The sequence below is a fragment of the Amia ocellicauda genome, chromosome 8 (assembly GCF_036373705.1).
Source record: "Amia ocellicauda isolate fAmiCal2 chromosome 8, fAmiCal2.hap1, whole genome shotgun sequence".
Classification (NCBI taxonomy): Eukaryota; Metazoa; Chordata; class Actinopteri; order Amiiformes; family Amiidae; genus Amia; species Amia ocellicauda.
The window spans coordinates 42466350-42492431 of record NC_089857.1 but is presented as its reverse complement, the minus strand read 5'-3'; the positions used below and the strand labels follow the sequence as shown (position 1 = coordinate 42492431).

The window sequence follows — 26082 nt, the reverse complement described above, 5'->3', positions numbered from 1 at the left end:
TGGCAATACAATACCAGGTACATGCCTGGCTCTCGGAAGTAACGCAGTTTAGTGGAGGTAATTAGACACTAGTCTGAACACACTGTGCACACTATGCCTGCGCTCAGGCAAAACCCATTGATGGCTCAAAATAGACTGGAGAGAGCATAACAGGGAGACAGCTACACACTAAATAAACATGCACTGTTAGATTCTTTAGTTGCCCGTTACAAGGAACATGCCATTCAAAGCCATTCGAAGAATTACATTGCCGTTTGTTTGTGTTTACTGTGTCTTGTAGTCCAGGCTGTGTGTTTGCGGTATTAGCAGCGCTTGTTGCACTGGGGGAAAAGGCGTTAGGCTTTTTTATCTGCAATACACCGTGGCGATTCCTCTGCTCATTTCACAACCCATTGCACAGTACACGGCACAGTTATGAAACTCACTGTGTTTGTTTGTTTTGTGTTTATGTTTTTGCCTGTTCTTCATTTCTCCGGGTTTCTGGTTTACCGTTTGGTACTGTCACTGTTACAACACTGTGCTTCCTAATCACACCGTTTGTGTTTCATTAGCTAAGATTCTTCTCCTCATTATTATTCTCCTCCGGCCTAAACACCAGACATTTCTGCTCTGATATCTCACAATGATTTTCAGGGTCGGTGTTTTAACAAACCTTGGCCTAAATGTGTCATTCCTAATGTATTTGCATCTGTTATCTCTGAAATTAAAGTTGCTCCATTGTATTAGTTTTAATATTTATTACCATTTTTGTTATATATATAACTAATGAGATGGTATTCTTATCTTCTACGGAATTAAAACATGTTTCCATGACTCTCCTCTCCAGCCTCTACTCTTGACCAAGATTGTCAGCTTTTTTTATGCCCTTTACACGGCTCAGTTAGAAGATTCATTCTGAAACTACAGGGCTATAATTAAGTCTTGAATAGCAAGCACCTCCATGCCAGGATGAATTGTCTGACGTTACGCTGAGGGCTGATTTCACAGATCCAGTTTAGCACCAGTCTGGGTCGTGTCTGATGCTGAGTCACAGCCCAGAGCAGTGGCAGACACTGTCCCAGTTCACTTCTACTCTTTGCACACTTCATATCCTATAAATCTGTTCACAACAACTAAAGCAACAAATAGGTCAAAATGGTGAGTCCTTTACACCTTCAGGAACTTCTTTGAAATAGATTTTTCTATGAACTGTTTGAGCGCACACGTGTACTTTTAACGTCTTTTGTTACAGATTTCTCAGGTTATTTGTAATCATAACAGTAAACATTAAGAAATAGAGAGTTAATCTTTGCCTTAATCTAGGTATACAAATGAACTTGCTTTTATATTTATATTGAAAAAAAACAAGAAATATAAAGAACATTAAAGTGTACGCTGTGTTATTCGCGTAAAAAAAGACAAAGAACCGCAATTCCGAAAAAACGTATTTACAGCTTGAATCGATAAATCCTTTATTCGAAATACAATTTATGAATCCTCAGATTGAGAGCCAGCTACCACCCGGGATAAATGGGCCCGCACAGGGAGAGGACTGATGGGATTGCCAGTAAAGGGACACAGGAGAAGTCCACGAGGGCCACAGTGTGTTTACCACCACAGTAAGAATATATGATGGTGTTCATGGACAAATTGTGGACATAGCTCATTTTTTTATAGCTCTTCCTCGAGGCTGTGTGGCATGCAGATAACTCATCTGGCTCTTTGGGCTGACACTGCTTCATAGGTCATTTTTATGGCCAATAAAGTACAATCTGTGTGAGTGGTCTTGCTGGAGTCATTCTCTTCATTACGTGCTGCTGATGTTAGACAACAACAGAAGCGTGGAGCCCCATCTGTAGACCTAATTAGATGTCACGGTTAGTAAGTATTTTGCGGTGTCTGTGACGCCTGCCGAATGCCACGGAGGTGTGTTTCTCAAGCCTGGAAAAACATCCTGTCTCCTCGACACACGACTGCATTAGACGGAGGAGAAGGTTTTGATTTATCTGCGTCCATTTGCACGCACACACACATTCTCCGGGAGTGCCTCAGACAGACCACATATTTCCGGCTGATGGACTGCTGCGGGGCTATGCAAATCCGCCTGAAGTGAGACGAAAGTCATCTCGGTATGACTCCCCCCTCTCCTTATACTCATATTGCAATAGCAGATCAATGAACTATTGTTTTTTTTATTTCATTTATTTTTTATTATTAAATAAAGAAGAAAAAGAATCATAGGAAAACGAAACTGGTTCCATCCTGTGCGTTCTGTACACCCTCCCAAACTGTGGACTTGTGATGAAGGTTATCGGACTGAGCAGGATATTTTTTTGTGTCCGGTTTTGTCATTAGAAGTAATAGTACAGTACATTAACATAATTGAATTCTGTTTATGGATGTGTTCAGGTGCAGCTTGTTAGTGCAAGTAAACATGGATATTGTGTGAATACCCAGCAGGCAGCTGTGGTCAGGAGAACTGTGTCCACGTTTGTTAAAGTATGTCTGAGCTTCCAATCTGAGTTCAGAGTTGATTTTCCTCAGCAAAATTTTAATTTGTTTCCTTGATTTTGTGTTTATGTGTTTCAGCATGTTTAGAAATGGTGTGTGGTCAACAGTGGTGAACCCTGTGGACACAAAATACGTCAATATTCCAAAACCATGCAGTTAAAGTATGTAAACAACTTAGCAAATCACTTTACATTAAACTTAGCCCTAGTGTATGTTATTCTTAATTTAATCCTTTCACTAATTGCTTTTCTCATTCATTCCAACCAGTTGCTTTCCAGCTTATTAGAAATTAACCAAATTAAATCCTGGAAATTCGTCTCCGATCTGATCAAATTGTGTCTCTGATAATCCAGCCCGTTAGGCAAACATTCCTTGGAGCGACACATTTAGTTGTTTTTTCTTTCTTTCTTCAAGGCAAATAAATTAGTTGTTGAAGAATCTAATAGAAGAAAGCGTTCATTGATGAAACAAATAGGCAATTAAGTGGCTACATAAAAAAATTACAAAATGAAAACAAAACACAGATAATTGGTTTAATGAAATGGAATGTTCCACAGAGAATCAATTGAATGAAAACATTTGCTTTGTCTACGATGCAATTCATTTATCTTAGCTTTTACGTTCAGCCCAGCAAGCTGTGTCACTCCTGTTTATCTTCCCGATTGTTGCCAGAAGACGGTGATATTGAAGTCCCGGGCCCGAGCGTAGGTGCTTGCTGTACAGTCTGTCCCAGCTCAATCAGTAGCCTTGCCACAAGAGCACACTATCGCCACAGGGTCATGCTTGTGTTGAGGCAAAGGCTTTTGTAAAAGAATGGAGATCGTCCATTTCAAGCACACCTTATGAGCTAGACTGACTTAAAGGCCTCTAATTAATACGCAATCATCAGTAACTACCTGGAGCATTGGCAATTTTATGTGTTGACACTGTTTTAAATTAATGAAACACCAACAAAAATACAAACATTATTTTACTAAATACCAGTATTACGAACTTGGCCTTCTGTAATCACAAACTCTGTAAGTGTGGCTTTGATGCTTACAGCCACTGGCTCGCATTAGCCCTAACTAGCATGGGACAGAGACAGCAGGGTGCTGTGCTAATAATGCACATTGGAGGTTTAATGCATATTGATTAGGTGTTAGTCTTGGGCATAAATTAAAAACAGAAAAAGCCGGAGCTCCGATCTTTGAAGGAAGCAGCTCTCAGAGAGGGGATAAAGGGGTAATTAATTCATTGTCCTGGCTAAAGCCCAGCTGAAGCAACACTTTTCTAATTTAATTAGGGAGAAATTAAGTGACATCTGGTGGTTAAACTATCAATAAAGTAAAAATAGCGCCCGATAGTTCTCTCTTCAAAATGCATTTCTTGCTATTCTTTTGATTTGTTCTAGGATCTTCGTGTCTAATTTAGAAAATACATGGTCCTGAACATTAATGGCTACACATATTGTTTTTAAAAACACTGTTCTTTATTGTACCAGCCCACATAGTTTAGTATTATTTATTTTAAAATGTCCAAGGATTAAAATATTTTCTGCAGATTATGACTTGTTCCTCTTCCCTCATTTAAGGAGTAATAGGAGGAGGAGGAGATTACTGCACTGTTACCACCAGAAGATGGGTTCACATAATCTCCGAATCGAAATGCTACCTCATTAGCTGTGGAAGACCACCGTTGTCATCTCCTGTGGATACACAGTATTGCAATAGCAGATACAGAGACGGATACAGAGCCACTCAATTAGTTTAACGAAATTCTATTTAAAAACTGCTTTGAATTTCTCTAATCTCTCCATTGTCGTGTTTGCCATGCTGGGAAAATGCAGCCATGCTTGGGCTAAGAATAGAAATGCTGATCCTTTCAGGGAAGGCAGACTTGTTCTGATGAATGAATGTAATGAAACAAAATAAAAAGGGAAATGCATGACGGTGGATTTCGATATTGAACCAGGCTCCCAGTCTTGCTGCTGTTCTTGGATGTAACTAAATAAAAATTGACCGGGATCGTTGTCAACTGGGTGAATGGAGGTTGCTTTCAGCGATAGAGAGCATTGCAGGAAGACCCGCAAGTCGTTTTGAATCCAGTCTCGGCTGCTCATGTGCGGTTCGGGTTCCTCACCGGTGACAATTATGTCCTGGAAGCCTGAAGAAGCTTTTGAATGTGTCTCTGTCGCCCAAATACGCTAGCCAATATTCACACATTTTCTTCCATTGTAATTCAGATACAGAATTGTTTTAAGAATGAGTCTTTCCAGCATCATCCATTCAGACAGTTTTGGAAAACATTTTTTGGAACTATATTTTCCTTTACTGTTCTTTGCCTTTAACGTTAGGCTTCTGAGATAAATTGACAACATTAAAAGCTTTTGTTGGCATGTTTCTGAGCTGAACCTGCTTTGGTATTTCTTGTTTCCTTCATCTTTGTTGAAGGCGCAGTCACAGCGACATTTGACAAACAGATCCCATTAAAAAAATAGAAACATTCTCTTCAAAAACATGCATTCAGTTGCCTTGTGCAAGTTAAAAAAATAAAAGAATGACAACTAATTAATAAAAAACCATGGTGAAGCAATTTTACCCTTTTATGATTGAACAGCTGATGTCCAGATCAGATTAAAAGAAGGTTAAAGAGGGGTGACAGGCCTTCGCTCGGTTAATTAATTCATTTTTCAGGGATGCAAACCAGGCAGGCCATTAATTTACATCTATTCTGTTGAGAAATGCTTGTTGGTTCTTTAATTAAGAAAAAATCCTGACTAGTTCAGAATCAGACCAGCTTATGATATTGCAAGAGTGTTTCTTAAAACAAATACGCATGTTGACCGTCATTATTTAAAATCTTACTCTGGGCTTTAATCGGTAGGCACAGCGTAATATTTCAAATTCAATACAATAAGGCTGAAACCATTGATCTTTAGAAATAATTAGACAAATTGAGATTAATAATAATAGGGTTGGCATAAATGATGTTGTCACCGTAAGAATTTACAGCGTATGTTACAATGGTACCTTTATGCCTTAAGACTGCCTTTATGCCTTGAATGCCTAATGAATTGCATTTTAGCTTTATTAAATCTATAATAATCCCTTCAATTGGACTAAATTTCCTAGATTACCATGCTGGTACTGTGATCTTTCAAAAGGGTCATCACAAAGTGATTTTTTAAACTTGATCTGGGGCACTGGAGGTATGCTTTCATTTAAGAAATGATTTTGTTATGTAAATTAAGCTTTAAGAATGATTTTATTGCCCAGTTCTTCAACATGAATTGGCTTGAAATGTCAGTTTGATAAGGAAATAGATGGATGATGAATTAACAACACTATGTTAAATATCTGTCCATGACATTCAGAAAACTTTTGTGTAAGAAAGCAAGACAGTTTAATCTCTCTTCAGAGTGGGCGAAAAATACAAACAATTAGAGATTTTCCGATTCATCGGTTCATGTTCAGTGAAAATGTTCATGCGTGACCGGGTCTCGGTGTGTCACACTGTGGACATGCCTATACCATGGAGGTGACCGGTGTTAACGTTTACATGGAGATGGAGGAGGTTAAGAGGGTCTTTAATGCTCCATTTGAATTCACAAATTGCTAACTGGGTCTGGGAGGAATACAAGTGGCATCAAGTGTGCTTCATCTTCAGTGGAGATGCACTGGTTCAAGTGCATATAGAAAATCAATGGGATATAGAGAATGCACCTAATACGGCCTTATCAGGATGCTCAGCAGTCTTGTGTAATTATTGTGAGGGGTACGTACCCCTGCGAGTATCAAATGAGATTCTCCTATTTCCCCTTTACAGAGAACAGTAATTTAAATGACAGGAAACCTTACATTGGCTATATGTTAAAAAAGAAAATAATACCTTCTATTTGCATTACTGGTACTGTAATTAGAAAATAACATAACAGCCTCTGCCATGATAAGTCAGGGGCACCAACTTATACCCAAGGTGCCTCTTCTGAAACACTCCACATTTGGAAAGATGGGAGAGACGAGAGCCAGACACAGAGCTGTCCGGGTCAGGGAGGCGTTAGGATGCTGTAGTTAACAGACTGAGGAAGAAGCTCTTTAGTTTCTTTGTGGTGTCTTGTGGACAGTGTCTCTGATGCGGTCCTTCTGTAACGTGTGCCGTAGTGCACAGTCAGACCGCGCCTCCTGAAGCCATCCGCTGTCCTGGACTCCCGCCAGCTGCGTAATGGATCACGAATGAGTCGGTTTCATTCAGCCTTTTTCAGAGAGTCAATTCGCCTGATGGCGCACGACGTAGTGACTGACGAGCGCTGCCTTACTTCTGTTTTTCTCCAAGCAGAGTTTAAGGAAGCGCTAAAACATAGAGAAAGAACGTTGTGCGTCTGGTTATTCATGTGGTGTTTCGTTGAGGTTCTCCCTGGGCCAGGTGATCCTAAAATAGATGCTTATGATGTCAGTGTTTGCATCTGCAATGACATTACAACGAGTTTGTTTATCAATGATTATAGGTGGATAGAGAAAACATGCAGAGGAGTCACAGAGTGTATTATAAAACCTCTATCAGCGTAGTTTCTAATTTAAAATCTCTTACCACACCTACAGTCGGATAATCCCACTGGTGCCGGACTCATTCGGATTCCAATTATAAAATCTCATACATAGTTTAGAGGCCAATTGGTATGGTAAATCGAACCCATCATTTAGCCCTGCTCAGCGGAGTCCGTCAAGACATGAGATCTGCCACACAATCCTCTGCACCTGTAAATTACACGTTATGGTTTTTATAGGATTTTATTCAAATAGCTTCCCCCTCACCGTGAAGTTTGCTATAACTTACATTTACATGGTGGTTCTCCTGTGGAGGGCAGGAAAGGACAAACACTAAAGGTTAAATCTTAATCGTGCTGCAAAACCCTGCCACACTTTTCATAACACCGCCCACCCCACCCCCAATTAACCCTTTAACCTTCTTTTAATTCCCAGAAGGAATGTTCTCAGGGCACTGGTGAGATGATACTTGCTGTGAAAATGTCAATGAGATTGCGAGCTTCCTGAGCCGAGCCCCCCCGTTGACCTGAATCCTTTCTGGGATTAGTGTTATCTTGCATTTTTATGATCTAGTTTTATTGTTGTTGAGTTTTTAACAAACATTAAAACACATCTAGCTGGAGAAAATAAGGTTTTCTTTTCATTCTTCAGTGCATAGCTGGTGCACATAGAAGAAAACAAATGGGAGAAGCACAGTGTTGTTACAATGTCCTCCCATTGCTTTTCTAAAGCGACCCACTTCAGGGCCACTTAATTGTATTTTTGTCCCCTTACAATGCACTGCAAGACACAGTTTAACCGCGAGTCCCCAACATGCAATCAATTATGCAGCATGGCGGCCTCAGTAGGCGCCCTTTCCTTTATGACAATGAAACTCATCTTCAGATTTCATAGTTTGTGACAGCCCTCACATAAAAGCACACAAGAGGCAACTGATGGGCTGGCGTGTTTAATGAAGTGCCCACTTCGGCGGGGTGAACTGAAATTGGAGGTGTCAAGGAGAGCGACGCCTCTTTGTTCACCAGCGAGTCCCGCTGGCTGCGCACTGACAATCGCCCGGGCCATGTCTGGAACAGCCCATCCAGCCACGCACTGCAACAACACGCTCAATCATCCTAAACCTGAGGAGCTGTTCTCTGTAATTGTCATGTAAAGTGGATTGTTATGAACACCGGTGATTATCCTGCTTAGCACACACCCATGATGAACGGAGCCGCCGCCAAGCGTGTCTGACGTTGATGTTGTGCTGGTTCATTATATTGGAAATATTCTTTGCCGGTTATATTTTACTTTGTGTGACAACTCCTTCATACGCAAAATAACTGGACTGTCTTCTATGCACAGGTCTATAGTTGTTAGATGTTACACACAGTATTTTTGATGTGGTGCTACTGTGGCATTTGTGGATTCCAGCAGTATTGTATTGTAGTGTATTGTACCCCTTCATACTAAAAGGCTTCAATTGAAGTGGAAATGGTGGCTCTATAAGGAAGTCTTCGGTATGCACTGGGGTTCTCCATGAAGAGGTTAAAAGCCATTTCAAGATTAATGGTTTTAAAACTGATGAGACTGTCCTTGTCCAGAACACTTATTCTCCTAAGTGGTGCTCAGACATACTTATTGTGTATTTGAGATCTTGCCAGTGAAGTGCTTGGAGTCTTTATTGAAATACCTTCCCAGAAGCCAAAAACGAAATAATGGCTTCACGTACATTTAGGTGAAAGATAATTCTGTGCTTTTCATTTCCCATGGCCAAGCACTTCAATTCAAGCCCCTAATTATTTTAAGTTCACTTTGACTTACAGTGTGGCATCCTCAGCACCTCGCTTTGACATTTGAGTTGCTTTCATATTTGGGCTATGCACTGTTTTTTTTATGATGATTCATAACGCCGATAGACAGAGAGACTGGGGCTTCTGCTGTATTTAATTGATCAATAATGGAAAAATGACAGTGTGACACTTGCTTCCTTTCCAGGGCTGACACTGATGTAGTAAACCCCCGGCCCAACCATGGAAATAAACAGAGTCATTAAATTAGAGCGCTTGCGAAAAGTACATTGTTATTGGGGGGACATGTCCTGAAGCTGGTGATTAATGCTCCGGAGGGATTAAATCAATTTCTCGGGGAAGAATGCCCTTCCATCCGCGCCGCACGCCGAATCCAGCTCCCGGAGATGGCCATGCGCAGTTTATGTGTCATGTCATGGTCTCCAAATTTCTCCTTGATTTTGGAGATAAAGGAGGGAAAAATGACAACCTGCTAACAACTCTAGATTAGGTACTCAAAGAAATGCAGCTCAGGATGTGTCTGTCCCCGCGGCGTGCACCGCTTCACACGGTCCTTTGATCGTTGGCGACGTTCTCTCCCTCGGCTCCGCGGTCGACTTGACTCTGTCGACTCAACATCGTTTGATCTCTCGCTTGTACAGCATCTCCATATAGACAGCTGATCTCTAAAATGTAAGAACAGCCGGCAATTAAGGCCCCCTCAGTATATTTTGTGTCGGTTTTCATTCTCGACTTTCAATTTCTTTAAATGTGTTGCCGCCACTTTTCAGACAAAACTTTAAATATGACCGCAAATGCATCCAGTGTTAAAATATTTGGAGTGTTTTTCCCCCGCATTCTTAATCTCAGCTTTGGAGGATATATAAATATGCAAATGAGCGCCTGAAGCAGGGCGCCGGAAACCTGTTTGGAGTTTATTCCGGATTATGTGAGCATAACAGTGTTGCAGGGAGAAAACACAATAATGGTAATTTTAACACTCTGAGAGAGTGCTTTATGTTTTTAAGTCAAGGCTGCTTATTCACATGTAGATAATACTCTTATCATAACTCACATTCGGTAGACCGGTGAGCGGTATACAGTAGCATACAAACGGTTTGCAGATCCGAACTCCAACAGACAAATTTTGCTTGTCACAATATTCCAACATCCTTTATATGTCAGATAAATCCCTTGGAGGTTTGCGTAATAAAGCACTAATGAAACCGTATTATAGCCCAACGAAGGCACAATATAGGAGTGTACCGGCACCGAAGCATATGGTAAAGTGTGTTGAAGTGTTTTGTTATTGACAGTATGTGCGTGCGGTAAATATTAAAATTCTCGGTGAGCCACAGAAGAATTAAAATATAATATAAAACTAAAGGCACATTGTGACATTTTATTTATCTCTCTCTGAGCATTACAGTTTGATTGACACTTCCTCCTTTCTTTTCTTTTCTGCCTATCAGTTTTTTTTCGGTAGTTCGCCTGTAATGATTTTGCAGATTGTCTCAGAGAAAATCACAGTTTACTTAGTTTGCTGATTTTGTAACAGTCTCAGAATCCGTTCAAGTGAACATACTTACATAAAACAATGATTTAACCATGTTTTTATATCAATAGACTGTGGCCCTTTTATCAAACAATGAGTCCTGTGTTCCTGCTGTCACAACTGTACTGAACAGTCTTACAGATACTTATGGTGTTGCTACCCTGTAATCCCGATATGGGAACTGACTTTCCTGTTACATAATTGACGGTAGATGCCTGTAGCTTGATGAATACGTGTCTGTTCTTATTAGAGACCCGGCAGAGTCACTAACCCGAGTTGTCTTTTCAGCTTTCACATATTCCTGTGCAAAAGTTTCCTGTTTACTGTAGTCAACTGGCCCTTTAACCTCTTGCTGACAGTTTGATTAATGCATTTTTGATATGGTATTATAGAAGAAGAAGAGAGAACCATTAAATTATTGATTAAAATTATTGATTGCCCAACCAGCACCCAAAGTAATGAAATTTACCTGTCATACGCTGGAGTTTCTGAGGGCCAGGTTTAAGGCTGTGCAGTCAATATTTTCCAGCTTTTGTCTGGAATGTAAATCTGAGAGGAATGTAATGTCTTCCTAAGCACCTCCGGGTCATAGTTCACCGTCCTATCAGCTCCTGTAAATGTAGAGTTCATGTTGGTCAAGAATGCCCATCAGTGACTTTTCTTAACAAAGTCTCTGTGCTCTTTGCATTTTTTAATGTATAACTTTAAATTGTAGTTCATATATTTTATTTAAAACTGTTGAAACCCTACATTGCGTATTACGAGTTTAATCTATACAGTTATTTTAATTTTAAATGTATTGATATACTAGATAGAAAAACACATTTGCAGTTAATAAAACCAGTTAAGAAATTGAATTATATTATATATATATATATTTTTTATATATATAAACAAATGCTCTTTCTAAAGCATGAAACCCAAAGCCCTTATTTCTATGGATTATCTATGGATTCCAGCACTGTCTGAATCTCTTCTTTTCAATACATTCAGAATTGATTTCCTCGCTCTAGTTATCTTTAACACAGTTCAGCTTCCCTGGGCCTGGACACAAGACAGTGAATAGATCTTGTAGTTTGTGTACATTCAAGGAAAGTATATTAAGAATTAAAGTTATTTTATTTTCTTATATCATGATTAAATGTGTGTATCGACCTAGGCCAGTCTTTTGTTCTACCGGCCCTGTCAACAGGGCTTATGGGAGTATCCCAGAGAGTGTTTTTACAGGCTCCCCACAGCCGCTAATCCCAGCGGTCCTGCTTGTCAGGGAGTTTTTTTCCATTGTCAGCCTGCTGTTTCGAGCGCCGTATCTTTTAACCTCCAAGAAAGGAGAGAAAGTGACAGCCAGTGTCTATCAGCGGGCCGTAAAGCCCGAGCGAAGAAAATGAAATCCAGTTTAGCGAGCACCCGTAGATCAGGAAGGATTTCTTCTTAATCTGCTGCCAGGGTGAGACTGATGGCCTTGCCGCAGGTTCGGTATTGACAGCATGTGAAAGTGATCCTGAGATTTAGACGGTGCGCCATGGAAATGCAAGACAGCCCGGCCGGACCTGGGGTTGCACTCCAATGAGGCTGGAAAGTGGCAGGAGGGCAGATAAATCACAAAGTCGTTTAGGGAAATGGCCGAGGGACGGGCTCTTTCCTGACGGCTCAGCCGGGGTGGCGGAAGATATATTCGCGTGCAGAGTCCTGCCGTGCTTATTAAAGCCTGTCTGGTAATCGTGGCCTTATTAGACAGTCGCTTGCCACTGAGGAACACAAAGGATAAGATATAGTGTGAGGGAAGAGACTCCATAACTATGGTTTATAGGTCTTGTTTCTGATGGTTTCACTTTACCTTGGAGACTTCTTTGCACAGCGGAGGTATGGATTACCATTTAAAGACCATTAAAAGGCTTTTTGTAAAGGGTGATTTTACGCTTGGAGCAGGTTGCTGATTTATTCTAACAAGAAAGTCGCCATGGACATGAATATTAAAAACAATATATATCACTGCTCGTAACATTTAAAAACTTCCTTATGATCCCTCATTAGCACACATTTATCTGAGTTACAATATATTACAGCCTTAGAAAATGACTCAATAATCCTACATTACAGGAGCACATTAACTAAGACAATAATTACAGATTGCAGTTAATTGACCAACGCTCTGGACTGAGCCGAGGAGAGACATTCTTCTGCTACAGATTATTTTAAGAGCACAGTATCCATTTCAGACTGGTCTAATAATAAGAAAAACATTGTGTAACTTACCGAAATAATGTTATAACACCATATTAAATGGATTCATATTGTATGTTTCGTGTCTTGAATGGACCTTTTTCAAATTATGAGATCACCTGAGGCCTTTATCTGGGCAGAGCTGTTATACCCTGACGTGTTTTACTCACTCCTAGTAAAGAGCACATCCGTACTGTGGTGATGTTTCAGATGTAATTGTACACGTCAGTGGTTAATTTCATCTTACATAACAATAATTAACGGGACAAATATTCAGACATGCAGTCGACATCCCTGCTTATTCCGCAAATCGAATATGTTCAGAATTGTGATTAATGGAGCCGGTTTGAACCACATTAGAATAATTATAGATTTGTCTCTTTATTGATTCGTAACTTTAGTACTGGGAGAAAATGCTTTTTTTCCATTTAATACCTGTATTGCATTTTTTTATTGAGTCTATAGATTGATTGCTTTGTTTACTGTGTTTGAAATTACATTAACATGTAAATGAGTTTGTCTTGCGTAAGATTCATCAGATTTGTTTCCTAGATTAAAAAAATAAAATAAGCATTCCAGTCTGTCTGTTCTTTAGTTTTTCATCCGTACCCATGACTTAAAATGATACGAGGAACATATATTAGTGCAAGATACAGTTCTGGTGATGCTGGAAGTGGGAGATTGTGTTGATATGATCTCAAATCTAGTGCTGAAAACTGCAGACCTCTTTTGGCATTGAGATATATTTCCGTAGCTCCAGTTTTCACGGCCAACTTCTTGTAAAAATCGATCAAATTGGAAGACAGTTCCATATGCTGGAAACAACGCCTGGGCCCGGGGCGAGAAGGAACGACTTGAGAGCAATCAGGATCACAATGCCAGCTAATGACTCAACAGATTGCTGGGAGAGAACTTCCCCGGAGGCTTTTGCACTTGCTGGGCGAGCTGCAGTGTTTTGCGAACGCATCCGTCTTTCGCTCAGCCGTTGCTTTGTAAATTAGGATAAATAAACTCAGCGCAGTTTGTGTTCGGCAGCCGGAGCAGCGAGGTGGTAAGTGGACTGTCACTCCAAGACGCGAGCACACGTACCGTCCACGGGGTGAGACTGTGAGCTCAGGCACCATCTGCCAATTCAGCTACACACTCTCATCTATCTGTCTATCTCTCTATCTGTTTATCTAATCTGTCCACCTGTCAGTCAACGTGGCCATCTCTCTATCCATCTCCCCGCTCACGTTTATAGTCAGTGTTATCCATCTAGACCGTCGGTACAGAAATCCACTGCTTTCTGTCAACTACGAACAGCTTGTCACCTTTTTTAAATATTTATAAATGGTCACATTCCTGTTGCTGTTCCTGTAGTAGATCCTAGTTCGTCCTAAACTTCTGGGTTGCTTTGCAATATTATGGAAAGCAGTAAGCTCCTTTGTAACAGCTGTCAGGTTTGCCGGCGCCCGTTTGCACGCAGACACCATGACCGAGAATTGATGAAAGGCACCGTGCGAGTAATTAACAGTTCGTACAACTTCCCTAATTAAAATAGACACTGTGTTTCATCCTCAGCTGGCACCTCCTCGCTGTTAAACTCATAGCCTGCAGTATCTTCTGCCTGGAAGGTAGAGGAAACATTTAGGACATAGTTACCGCTCTTGAGGAGCACTAATAACCTTGTAATTGGTGTTCGTCTGTGTGCTGAGTGGCGGGGAGTGTTTGTAAGCACTGAATTCAATGTGTTCTTGGGGCTTAAGGGCTTTCGGTATTGGGTTGGGCATGTGTTTGTGCTGGAGGGGGAAATCAAGTAAAGGAGGGCCCCCCATGAAGAAGTAACTTGTTACCATTATTGTTGGATAAATACGTGCTCTTAGTTTATCTGGTGTTATAGGTATTATCCAGTCTGGCCGGTCCGGCACAGGCAGGTATAGCAATTCTGAAGTAATTAACTAATAAAAAAAGCCCTATTGAGTGAATTCTGCTGTTGCTAGGACTGGGGTGCATATTTCTAATTCAGTCCACTCATTTACATTTAATCCTCAGCCCATATGTAGCAATCACACACCGGCACTTATTTGAAATGTGACCCATTATTCATCCGTCATTCTGCTCAGAGATGACCGTCTCTCTCTCTCTCTCCCCTGGCCCCCTCGGCGGAAGAGACTTTTGAGTACTTATTTCTCGAGCAGAAATTGATTCTCCCAACAGTCAAACCAGGCAATGAAGCATTAAAGCTGGTGTCTGTTTATCAAATCATCTATCAGCTGCAGGACAGGCCTTTGACGCCGGGGCCTCGGAGAGAGTGGCTCTGAATGAGATAGTGTCCCCGTTGGAAAGAAAGGCCGTTTTGCTGGTCGGCAGGTTCGAATGGTGCTGCTGATTAACAGGCAGGGCAACAGTGACCAAGGTTATATTAAACCTATAAACCTGGCAGTGCGGCAAAGTGAGCTTAATTTTTTTTTTTTGTTGCTTAAAGGTCTCGGCTCGCTCTTCCTCAGCAATTGTCTCCTTTGAGTCCTTGGCAGCAAACCTGTAATGCAAACGAACTCCGAAATTAATATTTTTAGCCGTGTCTGAAAGCTGGCTGCTGGCTGTTCCAGATAACACGATGACAGCGATTCAAAGTGACTTCAAAACACTGCGGCGGGCCTCATTAACAACTCGAGCCCATCGTTTAAACGGCATACTTAGCGGCCATGTTTTGAACTGGCAGATTTTGCCACGAGGCCTCTTACTGTAATGAGAAGTTGCCCTGTTTGATTACTAAACCGCCAGGCCTCATTAAAGGAAAAAAACACTTTAATACATTGGAATTTGAATATTCTTCAAAGGAGGGTAGCACTAGGGTAAATTAAGTACTTACTAAAGGTGAAACAACATCCTTCACTCCTTTTCACGTTCTTTCTCTGTGGAAACAATCCAAGCATTTGCCAGTTTGGTCTTTGGAGAAATAAAGGCAAAAGGAAATCTTTTCTCTGTACAACGTTTTTCACAGCATAATACATTTTATTTTCTCGCAATGGATGTAAGCATAGTTGCTCTCTTTATTTTTTTATTTATTTGCTGACATTTCCTCAGAAAATATCCCCTCATCCCCCATTTTAAAACAGCATCCAGATTGAGCTTTGAGCCTCCCAGTTTCACCGAGGCTTCACTGCCCCCACTTCAGCAGAGACGTTCACGGGGTCTCAGGGCCCCGGTTTTGGTGGGGCTTGGCCTTGAGGACCGGACCCCCCGTGTGCGCTGTGTTTCCTGCCTCTACCGCTGCAGTGCTTCATTGCGAGTCAACAGACGCAATGCATTATTGTCTGCCCTTGACCACATTAGCAAGCCGCCTCCTCCTCTCAGATGTGGCTCGACATGATAATGTACCAGACCTGCAAGAACCCGAGACGAGGGGGCCCGAGTCTACTCCCAGTGCAGCAGTCCAGCTACGTTCGCCTTTGGGTTTTGATTTTCTTTCTGCCAGCAGAAATAAAATGGACCTGGATCGATTTCCAGAGTCCACTTCCGATCAGAGTTAAAAAAAAAAAAGTACAGCTCAGCTCTTTCTGCATTGTAACTGAATACCTGACGTCTACAAAAATAGCCTCTCGAGTGCAGTGCGGGTCTTTCTCAACACCGGGGGCCTGGGCGGTGCCAGCATGCGATGGGAAATGTTTAAAGATTGAGATAAAATACACGGAGAATTAATTAAATAGATTAGACTTACAGGATTCCAAGAGTATTGTCAGTGCTTGTTTTTAAGACACATGGAAGTTGCCAGAGAGGAACGGTTCTCTAGGTGCATTCAATAAAATGCTTGTGCTTTCTTCAGTGCTGTGCTTTGGAGTGAGGTTTAAAATGGAGACAACCAGCGAAAAGAGTGTTTTCTGCAGTGAGTGCAGTAAAGCTGTGCTGTAGCTGGGCTCTCTCTGTGCCCATGTGTCACACAGGTACAGTTAAGTGCCAGTGGTGAAAGGGGCTTAGCAACTCTTTTTGAATGGAGAATTAATCATTATTAAAACTTGTAAAAAGGTTAAATTCCCTGCCCTCCCAATTGGAATACATGTCATGGGGATCTGTTTATGGGGGAAATGTGCTGGATAACAGCTGGACACCCTTGAGAAGAGGCTGGTTTATCCTCTGCACACTAGGACACAGCTCGGTTTGTTTAATGATCCCGCTTCAGCTTACCCTCGCAGTGGTGGCTTCTGGGAGACTGGAGGGGTTAGTGTGAGCAATGGTCTGATCTCCGAACACATCTGCCGGGGAATCGAGCCGCCTCTCATCAAAGCTGGTAGTGTGTTTAGTGAGAATGTGGCAGAACGTTTTTATTTTTTGTCACCACCCCGTTTTGACTGATGCCTGCTTTTGAAATGTGTCAACAACTAACCGGTTAACCAAGTGAACAGTCGGGCAGGAATTCTACCGAAGTACGGCTCAGAGATAATTGTACAAAGGGCTTAAAAACAATCAATCCAAAGTAAGAACATAGTGTGTACATGTCTAAGTAATTATCTAAAATATTTTGTCCCATCTAACGAAAATGGTGAGTTTCTTGGGAGGAGGAATGGTTGTACCTGGATTACAATAACAAGCTGGTTTTAACTGCGTGTTTTTTCATTAGAGACTGAAAAGGCTGTAGTTGTTCCTTTCAGAGCATGGATGAACACGATGCTGATTTGTGTATCTCCCTGAGCTCAAACAAAGGGATGGAGAAACGGTAGGATGTGCATTCTGTTGTGAGACGGAAATAAAAGGCCACAAATGGAATAATTTAATCTGGAGAAGAGAAAAAATCCATCTTCTACATTGTCAATTATTAACGATGCTTGTCGTGTTTGAACCAAGTATAGATATGAAAAGATTGGATCGCATTGAGGAGAAAAGTCATATTTCATGTCCAGTGAGGTCCCTGACCCCATGAAATCATCCTGCCAAGTAAAAATAGCAGTCTGTAGGCAAACTCGATTGTGTCTGTCTGGGCAGAGACCGGGGGGCTCCCGTTGTGCGGTTTCCGATGCCTCGCAGAAATGCTGCTTCAGAAAGGCCCGAATCCATGCTGCGCTTTGGAGCCGCACTTCATTTGTAGTTAAGCGTGTAGCGACGGGCCCGAGTGGGCGGCCGGTGGGTTCAGACGTAGATGGAGGTGAGCACCAGCCTGATTACATTAGATTAGCATTCAAGAAGCTTTCGGTAAATGGAACAATTAGTATGAGAAATCACACTTGGCTTTCTCTGCAGATGCGTGGAGGGCCTGGGTGCGTGCGTCGTAGACCGCTATTGATTCATTGTCCTGCCACTTTCGGGGGCTCATTTCCCTGCTCCCAATCAGCTCAGGTCCCCGGGGAGGGGGAAGTGATCGTGTCTCTTGATTCCCTTGTTCGTAACACGCCAAATCTTCAAATTGTCTCTTGGCAGACGCGTGGCGGCCCCATGCGTAGTCTGCTCTTCATCCAATAACTGACGTCTTCGCTGTCGCCGGCGTCGGAATGAGTAACACCTCTGATGCCATGAGTGACGTTCACAGACGTGAGGCAGAGGGGGAAGAAAAGTGCATATTTAAAGTAGTTATGAGCCTTAATGCGGCAGAGCAGAGGAGACAGGTGCTGATGAGGAAGGCATTAGAGGTAGAGTACAAATAAAGATCTGCAAGTGAAGCGTCGGGGAACATTTCTCTGTGTGCTCCGGGCAGGAGAGAGGAAATGCGCTTCCGTATATCCAGAGTGTTCAGAAACATCTCAGGTGAGCCCTGGGGTAACAGAAGTTCGGGGAATATAGTTGAGAAGAATGTGGATACTTTAATTTTGATTATATTTAAAGATTCACATTTAATCTCTTTGAGTTTTTGTCTTTTGTCTCTTTTGTGTTTCTTATTGTCACTAAGGATTAACAGAGCGTTGTAATTGTACAGACAGTAACAGTTAATATGCAGTTTCACATTATGATTAATATGCCAGATTTGCTTTATTTCTTTTAATTTTCAAAGCTTTTTGTTCCTGCGTTAAATGTACTCTATATATACTTTCTACTATATACTTTATACTTTGTAAATTGTAAAATTGGCAAGAGAACATGTTGGCACTGAAATACATTTATATTTATGTATTTTATACACTTTTGGAAACAATTTAGGAAAAATCACTAGTTTGCTTATTCAGATGGGGAAAATATAAACTTGAGAGCATCTGCCTTTAAAGGTTTTTATGTTGATGTCACATTAAATATTAACATTAGTTTAAAAGGTTTTATCAATGTAAAATAGTCAAAACATATTACATTCTTAGAACAAGCAATGAATGTTTTCAACTTTTTCCATTATTAATGAAGCTACTAATGTTACTTATGTTGATGTTCATGTTTATGTGAACTGTGAAATTGTAAACAATATTTACAATATTAGAATATGCTTTTACAGATTTTTCTTTTTGTTTCAATATCTTCCTTATTATTATTTTTCAAAAAGTTAAATCAGTGGAGAACATACAAAATATTTAAATTTCTTTTTACCGTGTTTCAAGACATTTTCTTTCCGACATTATTATTATTATTATTATTATTATTATTATTATTATTATTATTATTATTATTATTATTATTATTATTTCTTGGCAGACGCCCTTATCCAGGGCGACTTACAACATAAGTGCAAACAAATTCAAGACACTCTGTGCCTTAAAACTGTATTTCATTAGACTAAGCGATGATGTGCATTAATCTACTTCCGAAATGAATGGCTCCTCAGATGAGATGTTTTAATTGTAAGTAAATGCTGCAGCAGAAGTCTAGCGCAGGAAAGACAGTGTTTGCAGATATATTTGGCTTCAAGGATTCATCCTCTTCTTCCAAGGTGAACTGACTTGGATGGCTGACATGACATTGGATATCATATTCTCTAAACACACTCGATATAGCCTGCTTCTCAGAAAATGAGGCTTTCTCTTTTTGGCTGGGGTTTTCCAGTCTATTTTGGTATAAAAAGATGAATGTAATCGTTGTATCAATATGCTTATTGCTGACACGACTTCCGATCATGTTGTTTTAAATGTGCTTAAAAGTGGCACGCTAACGAAGAAGTCTGAAGGGCAGCACATTGAATATTTAATCTCTGCCGACGGGATGCGAGTTATTGTCTTGAGCCTGTTAAACTGCATTAATGTGGCCTGGAGCAGCAAAGCAATTAGTAGGAAAGGAAAGATTTCTCATGGAGAATATTCGTGAAAGTCTTCAATATCCAAACCTCTGTACGATCTGTGTCAGCATAATTAGACTAATTCATACCAAAATAATAAAAAAATGAAAGTCTCCCCTGATGATTTAAGGATCGCTGCTCATAGGAATGTCTCCACAATGTGGTAACTTCATGGGAGAGGTAGTTTATATATACAGAAGGTGGATCAGGGCCATGTTAAATGTGTCTTTGTTGTGTGCCTGTATTTATGAAATATAAACGAGACAATGCTCACTTGTTCTGGGTTTTCATAGACATTTCCCACATGCCGGTCAAAAGGGGGCAGAAATGGTGTCCCTAAAGTTCCAAAGATAGTTCAGTGAGCTTCTAAATAATCATTGTATAGGAAACTTAGGATATCATTCACAGCTGAGAAAGGATACAGTTTCTGAATGGCCCTGAATGGAGTTTTATTTCAACCGTTTTAATTGGCACATGCACTTCACTATAGCAAATTATACTAAGTAAAAAGCTTCCCTTCAGAGGATCTGGTAATAGGTTTCATCGCTGATTGCAGAGAGACGGTTTTCCCTGATGCATGCAATATTTACACAGAGCGCATCATCTAAAGGACGGGCTGTTCAGGACGAGAGCAAGGGATGTGCCACTCTTATGGATTCTTATTTTTGAAATGAAATTAGCCCTCTGAACTGAAAGGCAATGTGATTATCAGATATGATTGATTGACAATATTCATATTTCTGCAGCAGCTGGTGTCTCTTTGTTTTATATATGTTCATGTAAACCCTTCAATCTAATATTTTTACAGCCTGCTGAAACTGGCCTGCATTTTGAACATTTATTAATCAATCCCAGGAGCATAAATGACACCTGATCTTGGCCGTTCAGGTTTGCCCAGCAATCAGGAATAGACTGATAATGTATAGCGTGTAAAGTGAACACACACCTCAGCTTAAAACATATATGCAGGATTTGCCGTCCCTTCGTGGACCTTGGTGGTGAACTCTGAATTGCTCTGTGGGGAAAAGTATGCTTCGGCAAATCTTAATGATTGGGATTTGTAAAACACATATACTGGTTTGCTGTCCACTGACTGTTGTTTTTTATTTCTAATTTTCCTGTAGTGCCCACCAGCACGCCTCCATCAGTGAGAACAAGCCATGTCACCAAATGCAGTGACAGCAAGAAGAACTATTGTGTCAACGGAGGGGAGTGCTTCACCCTGGACGCCATACCCGGCAGCACCAAATACCTGTGCAGGTAGGAGCCCATCTGACTCAATCGAGGCAGGCTTCTCCTGCTGGACGAGATAGGAAATATTCTCTCTGTTTTTGATTAAATTAGGCTGCAGGTTCAATTGAAGTGGTCTCATCATTAGTCTCCTTATACAATCCATCTCCCTGTTCGTTCTCTGATGCAATATCTTATTTGAATAATGCTCTCATCTTTTCAAAGCAGCTCCAAATTGCACGATCTCTGCTTAAAATGACCCCATAAGGACACGGACTCTCAATATATTTATATTCCAGGAGGAAACAAAATGACTCGTGTTGTCCGTTCTTGTAATCTGGTTATCATTTAACTGAATCACTTGTCTGCATTCAGACCGGCATATGCATTTCCCTCAACTTCTCTTCCAGTTTCTTTCTCAAGCAGTCCTTAAAGACAAGTTTTGAGCGTGTTATACACATCAGACATTGATTACTCACTTAAGTTTATGTATTTATAAAAAAAGGGATTTTGTGGTAAATAAATTACATTTGGACACTTATGGACTTAAATTACTAGCTCTACATGACGTGATAGTTAGGAAGCCATTGCAGATGCCCGGTTTATGAATAATGAATGCCCATAGTCAATAATTATCTATGCATAGGTCAGCAATAGAAAATATGACAAATAATTAATCACAGAGATCATTACAGATGTATGAAAGCCCTTTTTCTCTGCTTTGAATTTTAAGTTCAAGTCCTCTTGCAATGAGAGTTTTAAACTGATGACTGCTATACTGCCCCTGTATGAATACTGTACAGATTGAACGTGGGACAAGTGGAAGCCCCCATCTTCAGAGAACGCACACTGTTCACATTTTTAATACGCATTTCTTTATTTTATTCTTTAGTGCTTTGCTCTGATTCAGTCTGACAGTTTTTGAAACAGGTCGTATCACTGTGTGTTCCTATAGCTTAGATGTGGAGGCAGTAAAACCAGACTTTGGTGCCTTGCTCAAGACTCTTAAATACATTAATAATATGAATCCTTTCTAAGTGTATGCTTCAAGGCTTTGGGAGTATTCTCCTTTGTTGAATTCAAATTATTCTTGTCATGTTAGTCTAGTCCCCAGTGCTCAGACGTATAGCCCAGAACCTCAGCCTGAATTAATCAGCGCTCCATCGTTCAGGAGGGGGTTGTCTGGAAGAGCCAGTCTTAAACAATACAAGGGGCTTTTAATGTAATGGACTGACAGGGCGGTCCTGAGGATAGGGTTAATGTGCTTTAAAAGTGATGAAAGACAGTGTTTGTACTGCCATCAATACCTGGGTACCGAATACAATGCCAAGCATGTGATCAAACCGGTCTGAGGACTGGGGTGATTTGAAAAGTATATTTTAGCCAGTGAGGAGTTGCCACTTACATTAAAATGCATAATGTTTTACCCCAACACAGTGTCACACAACATGTTTTACAACAATGTTTTACACTGGCTGTATTAATGAATTACAGCAATATTAACTTCAACAGAGAGTGATTTGTTCCTGAACATCTGAATATCCATCTTAAATATGCATCTGTCAAAACATATGAAAATACTTGGAGTTATATACTCCCTCTCTGTTTATTAGTTATCTTTCAAATCTAGAATGCCACCCAAAGGGGGATGTGTGTGCCTTTTTTATAATTACTAATGAGACATTGTCATTATTACATTAATATCCAATGTGAACTGAAGTATACTTAATGTATGGAGAGTCAGCAGTGCACTAAACTGGTTTGAAAAGTATGGTTTGTCACAAGGCAGTTTATAGGACTAACCGAGTATTTTTGTGGTCAGCTGTTGGAAATTCAGCTGAGCAACAACCAGCTTACTTTGACTCTGCAACTGCAGAAACCTGGCATGAAATACAACCACTGCAGATGGATAATTCTTCTCTTTTTAAGTACTTGACAAAAATAATTGAAGGGGCTTGCAGATACACTTTGGCTTCTGTCCATCAGATGCATAACAGGGACTTTTAGTGTCCACGCAGAGATTGAGTATCTTCTTTAATACTTCAGTGACTAAGCAGAAAAGATGCTGCCCCCCCACGGGCTTCCGTTTGCTGTAAGTAAACGCTGCAGGGCTTAGTGAGTGAAAAGTGTTTGTTGTTGTTCAGCCATTACGGATTGACAGAAATGTCTGAATCTGCAGAAACAAAACCCTTTTGCAGTGCGACCCTCATTGACCAGTATACTGCTGAGGTTTCAACACCATGACCAAGCCTCCTGAGTAGACAGGAGGTAGACGAGAATATCAATGTTCAATTGATTTGGTGACCTGATATTATATCGCTTCTCATAAGAAGATGATGGTGCAAACCTGCTTCCTCATTCTTAGGAATCTGCCAAAGCATCTGAACTAAGTGGGGATGTTAGAATATTGTTGGCTTTCAGAGAGCGACGCGTATATGTTCACACATGAACTTGACAACATGCAGTTTACATCTCCTAGTATGATCTCCTGAAAGAAGTCCATCAAAGCATTGAAAGTAACACAGTGTATCGAGAAAGCCAAATAAAGCTTGTGTACTAGTTTACCTTTGATGCCCAACATCCACAATTACATCACAATGAAGGACGCTTGTGCACCAGACCCAGTTTCACAGGGATTGAGGGACTGGGATGACGCAGTCAGAGTTACAGCATGCGACGGTGACTGACAGCCAGTGAAACGTCCTCCTGCCACGGTCTTCTTCCTCTGGTCCCTGGAAGTGCCAGCTGTCTGTGCCAGCTGGTGAAATCCTATAAAAGGCCCAGCTGGGTGGCGGATGGAGGTTCTCCCTGCACGCCACAGTATCTACTGCAGGACAGCTTTTACTCTATTCCTGCTTGTCATCGACGGCCAGATGGCTTGTTGATAGCAGAGGGCTGGAGGAAGGAATTGCTGGCCTTAGGCCCCGTCCCTAACTATTTCTAATGCCTGTTGTAGCGAGTTCTGATCTTGGATAGACCGCAGACACGGTGCATCAACTTTACCGACATTGAGAGAAGTGAGTCTAGAGACTCGGTAGATAGAGATTTAAAAAGCTTGATCTTAATTCATCCTCAGGCTGGGTAGGATAGACCGTGCTCAGTATTCCTGTTTTTCCCCTCTCCTCTCCAGGGAATAAAAAGTAACAATGTGAGTACCCTACAAGACATTAATGAGTCACAACCCTGCTTAAGTTTGAGAGCCTAGTTTTCCTCCGCCCTGGGCTCTTCAGTTGCAGTTTAGATGTCAGAAGCACCACATGCTAATGTAAACTGACATGCATTGAAGCAATACGATGTATCCCCACTGCTTCAGCATAATACAAGAAAGATGATTACAGGAACAAATTAGCCTCCATGGGAGAACACAGGGGCTCCATTGTTACTGCAGCAAATATTCAGTAACTGGAAAATATAAGAAGGGCACTCAAACGATAGAAAGATCAATGAAGATTATTGACATTAGCCCGTCATGCACTGCTGACATTTCCCCTGCGCCGCGGAGGAGGCCATGCCGCCCGAGAGCTCCCGGAGATGTCAGGTGTGAGTGATTTGCCCATTGTCGTGTAATTGTGCTGCGTTCCCGCTCCTCCTGTTTAATGGAAATGGCAGAGCTGTAATTAATGTAAAGACCAAAGCAATTGCAAGAGACTGGAACACAGATTATCACCGTGATAATTGGGATGATTGAAAAGCAATGAGAAATACCAACTGGGCACACAAGGAAACCAGGATCACATCCATGGAGAGTCCTGCTGGGATGTATGCTGCCCCCACCCCCTTACTCCTCTTTCCCTTCCTCCCTTTTTTAAACCCACAATCTGTCATTACAGTACTGACCTATTGGATTACAGCAGTGCCAGCTGAATCTGTGCTTCATATTCATCTTTCAATGACAACAGTTTGTCCCAGTAGTGATTGAGAAATATTGGCAAAAATAGTTTCTGCTCCTTAACCTGACCCCCACACCACACACACACAAACACTATATTATAATACAATTAATTCTGTTGTGTGGGTAGCTTTATAACATTAGGTGTATTAGAAGTCCAGCAGTGTCTACAGTAATTGTTGACTCTACTCAAGCCTTCAGAGTGATTACCAGGCTGAGAGCTGTGTGCTTTGTGCTGTTTGTATTGGTCTGTTTGCATATCTTATTCCGTTTTTGCCCTTTAGGTGCTTAACTGGATACACGGGGGATCGGTGTCAAGACATTGTGCCCATGAGAGTCATAAACCACAAACGTATGTCCACTCACTGACCAACGCAGCACGTGCCATCTCTGGTGTTAAATTTGTTGATTGAAGTTCCAATCACTGTCCCTCACGACGGACTGCTTCAATGCCAGCCCACCAAACCGAATCTCAGCCTTCCCTTGGCTCTTCCCACACGTTGTGTTTCGCTGGCTTCCCTCCATGAGTAAATTATGGGGGAGATAACAGAAGGGCGCTTCGTTGACTCTCATCAACATGCAACCTTATTTTGATTGGGTCCCGTCCAACGCACGTACGATCCGACCTCTGTGTAACGTTAACATACAGTACAGCTTTTGTTCCCAATTCCTTCTTTAAGTAATGTATGTTAACGATGAACCACAAGAGAGCTCAGACATTGATTGGTACTTATTTCAAGTAAGTATCTGTGAGAACTTTCCTTGTGCCGTCTGTGAGACACTTTCTCAACAGCTCCAAACACCAGCGATGCACGTCGATGTGTACGAACTCTGGTGTAAACTCACTTCTTTTCTCTTTTCTCTTTTCTTTCTGGTTTTTGTTTCCTTCTCAGGTGCCCAAATGAGTTTACTGGTGATCGCTGCCAGAACTACGTAATGGCCAGCTTTTACAGTACGTCTCTCTTCCTTCTTCCTGTCTGTGCCTGGGTCAGAGCATGCTCAGACGGTGCTGCTTCCTGCTGCTGCTTTTGCTTTTCCAGTTCTAGACAATTCGTTTTTGGTGTTTTTATTTGTTAGGTTTTTGGTATGAAAGAACAATGTGCGTTTTCCGTTACCTGCCTGTCACATGATTAGGATTGCTCCACTGATTGGTTGACTTAATATTCAGGGGGAAATATGGGGCAGGAAAGATTTGACAAGTGTAGGGAGGAGAGAGGAAAAGCATGCGGTAAAAC

At 41.2% G+C, this 26082-nt stretch overlaps 1 protein-coding gene across 3 annotated transcripts in view; it reads left to right on the top strand.

The window, feature by feature from the left end:
* nrg1 (neuregulin 1) overlaps positions 1–26082 on the top strand; it is an 83856-nt gene that overhangs the window by 39831 nt on the left and 17943 nt on the right. For 2 of the 3 annotated variants that reach the window (XM_066711496.1, XM_066711494.1), the window contains 2 exons: positions 20853–20988; positions 25741–25799. In XM_066711496.1, the coding sequence (XP_066567593.1) occupies positions 20853–20988; positions 25741–25799 (195 nt within the window). Of the gene's footprint in view, positions 1–20852; positions 20989–25131; positions 25200–25740; positions 25800–26082 lie in introns of all 3 variants that reach the window. The other variant, XM_066711495.1, reaches the window with a different exon arrangement.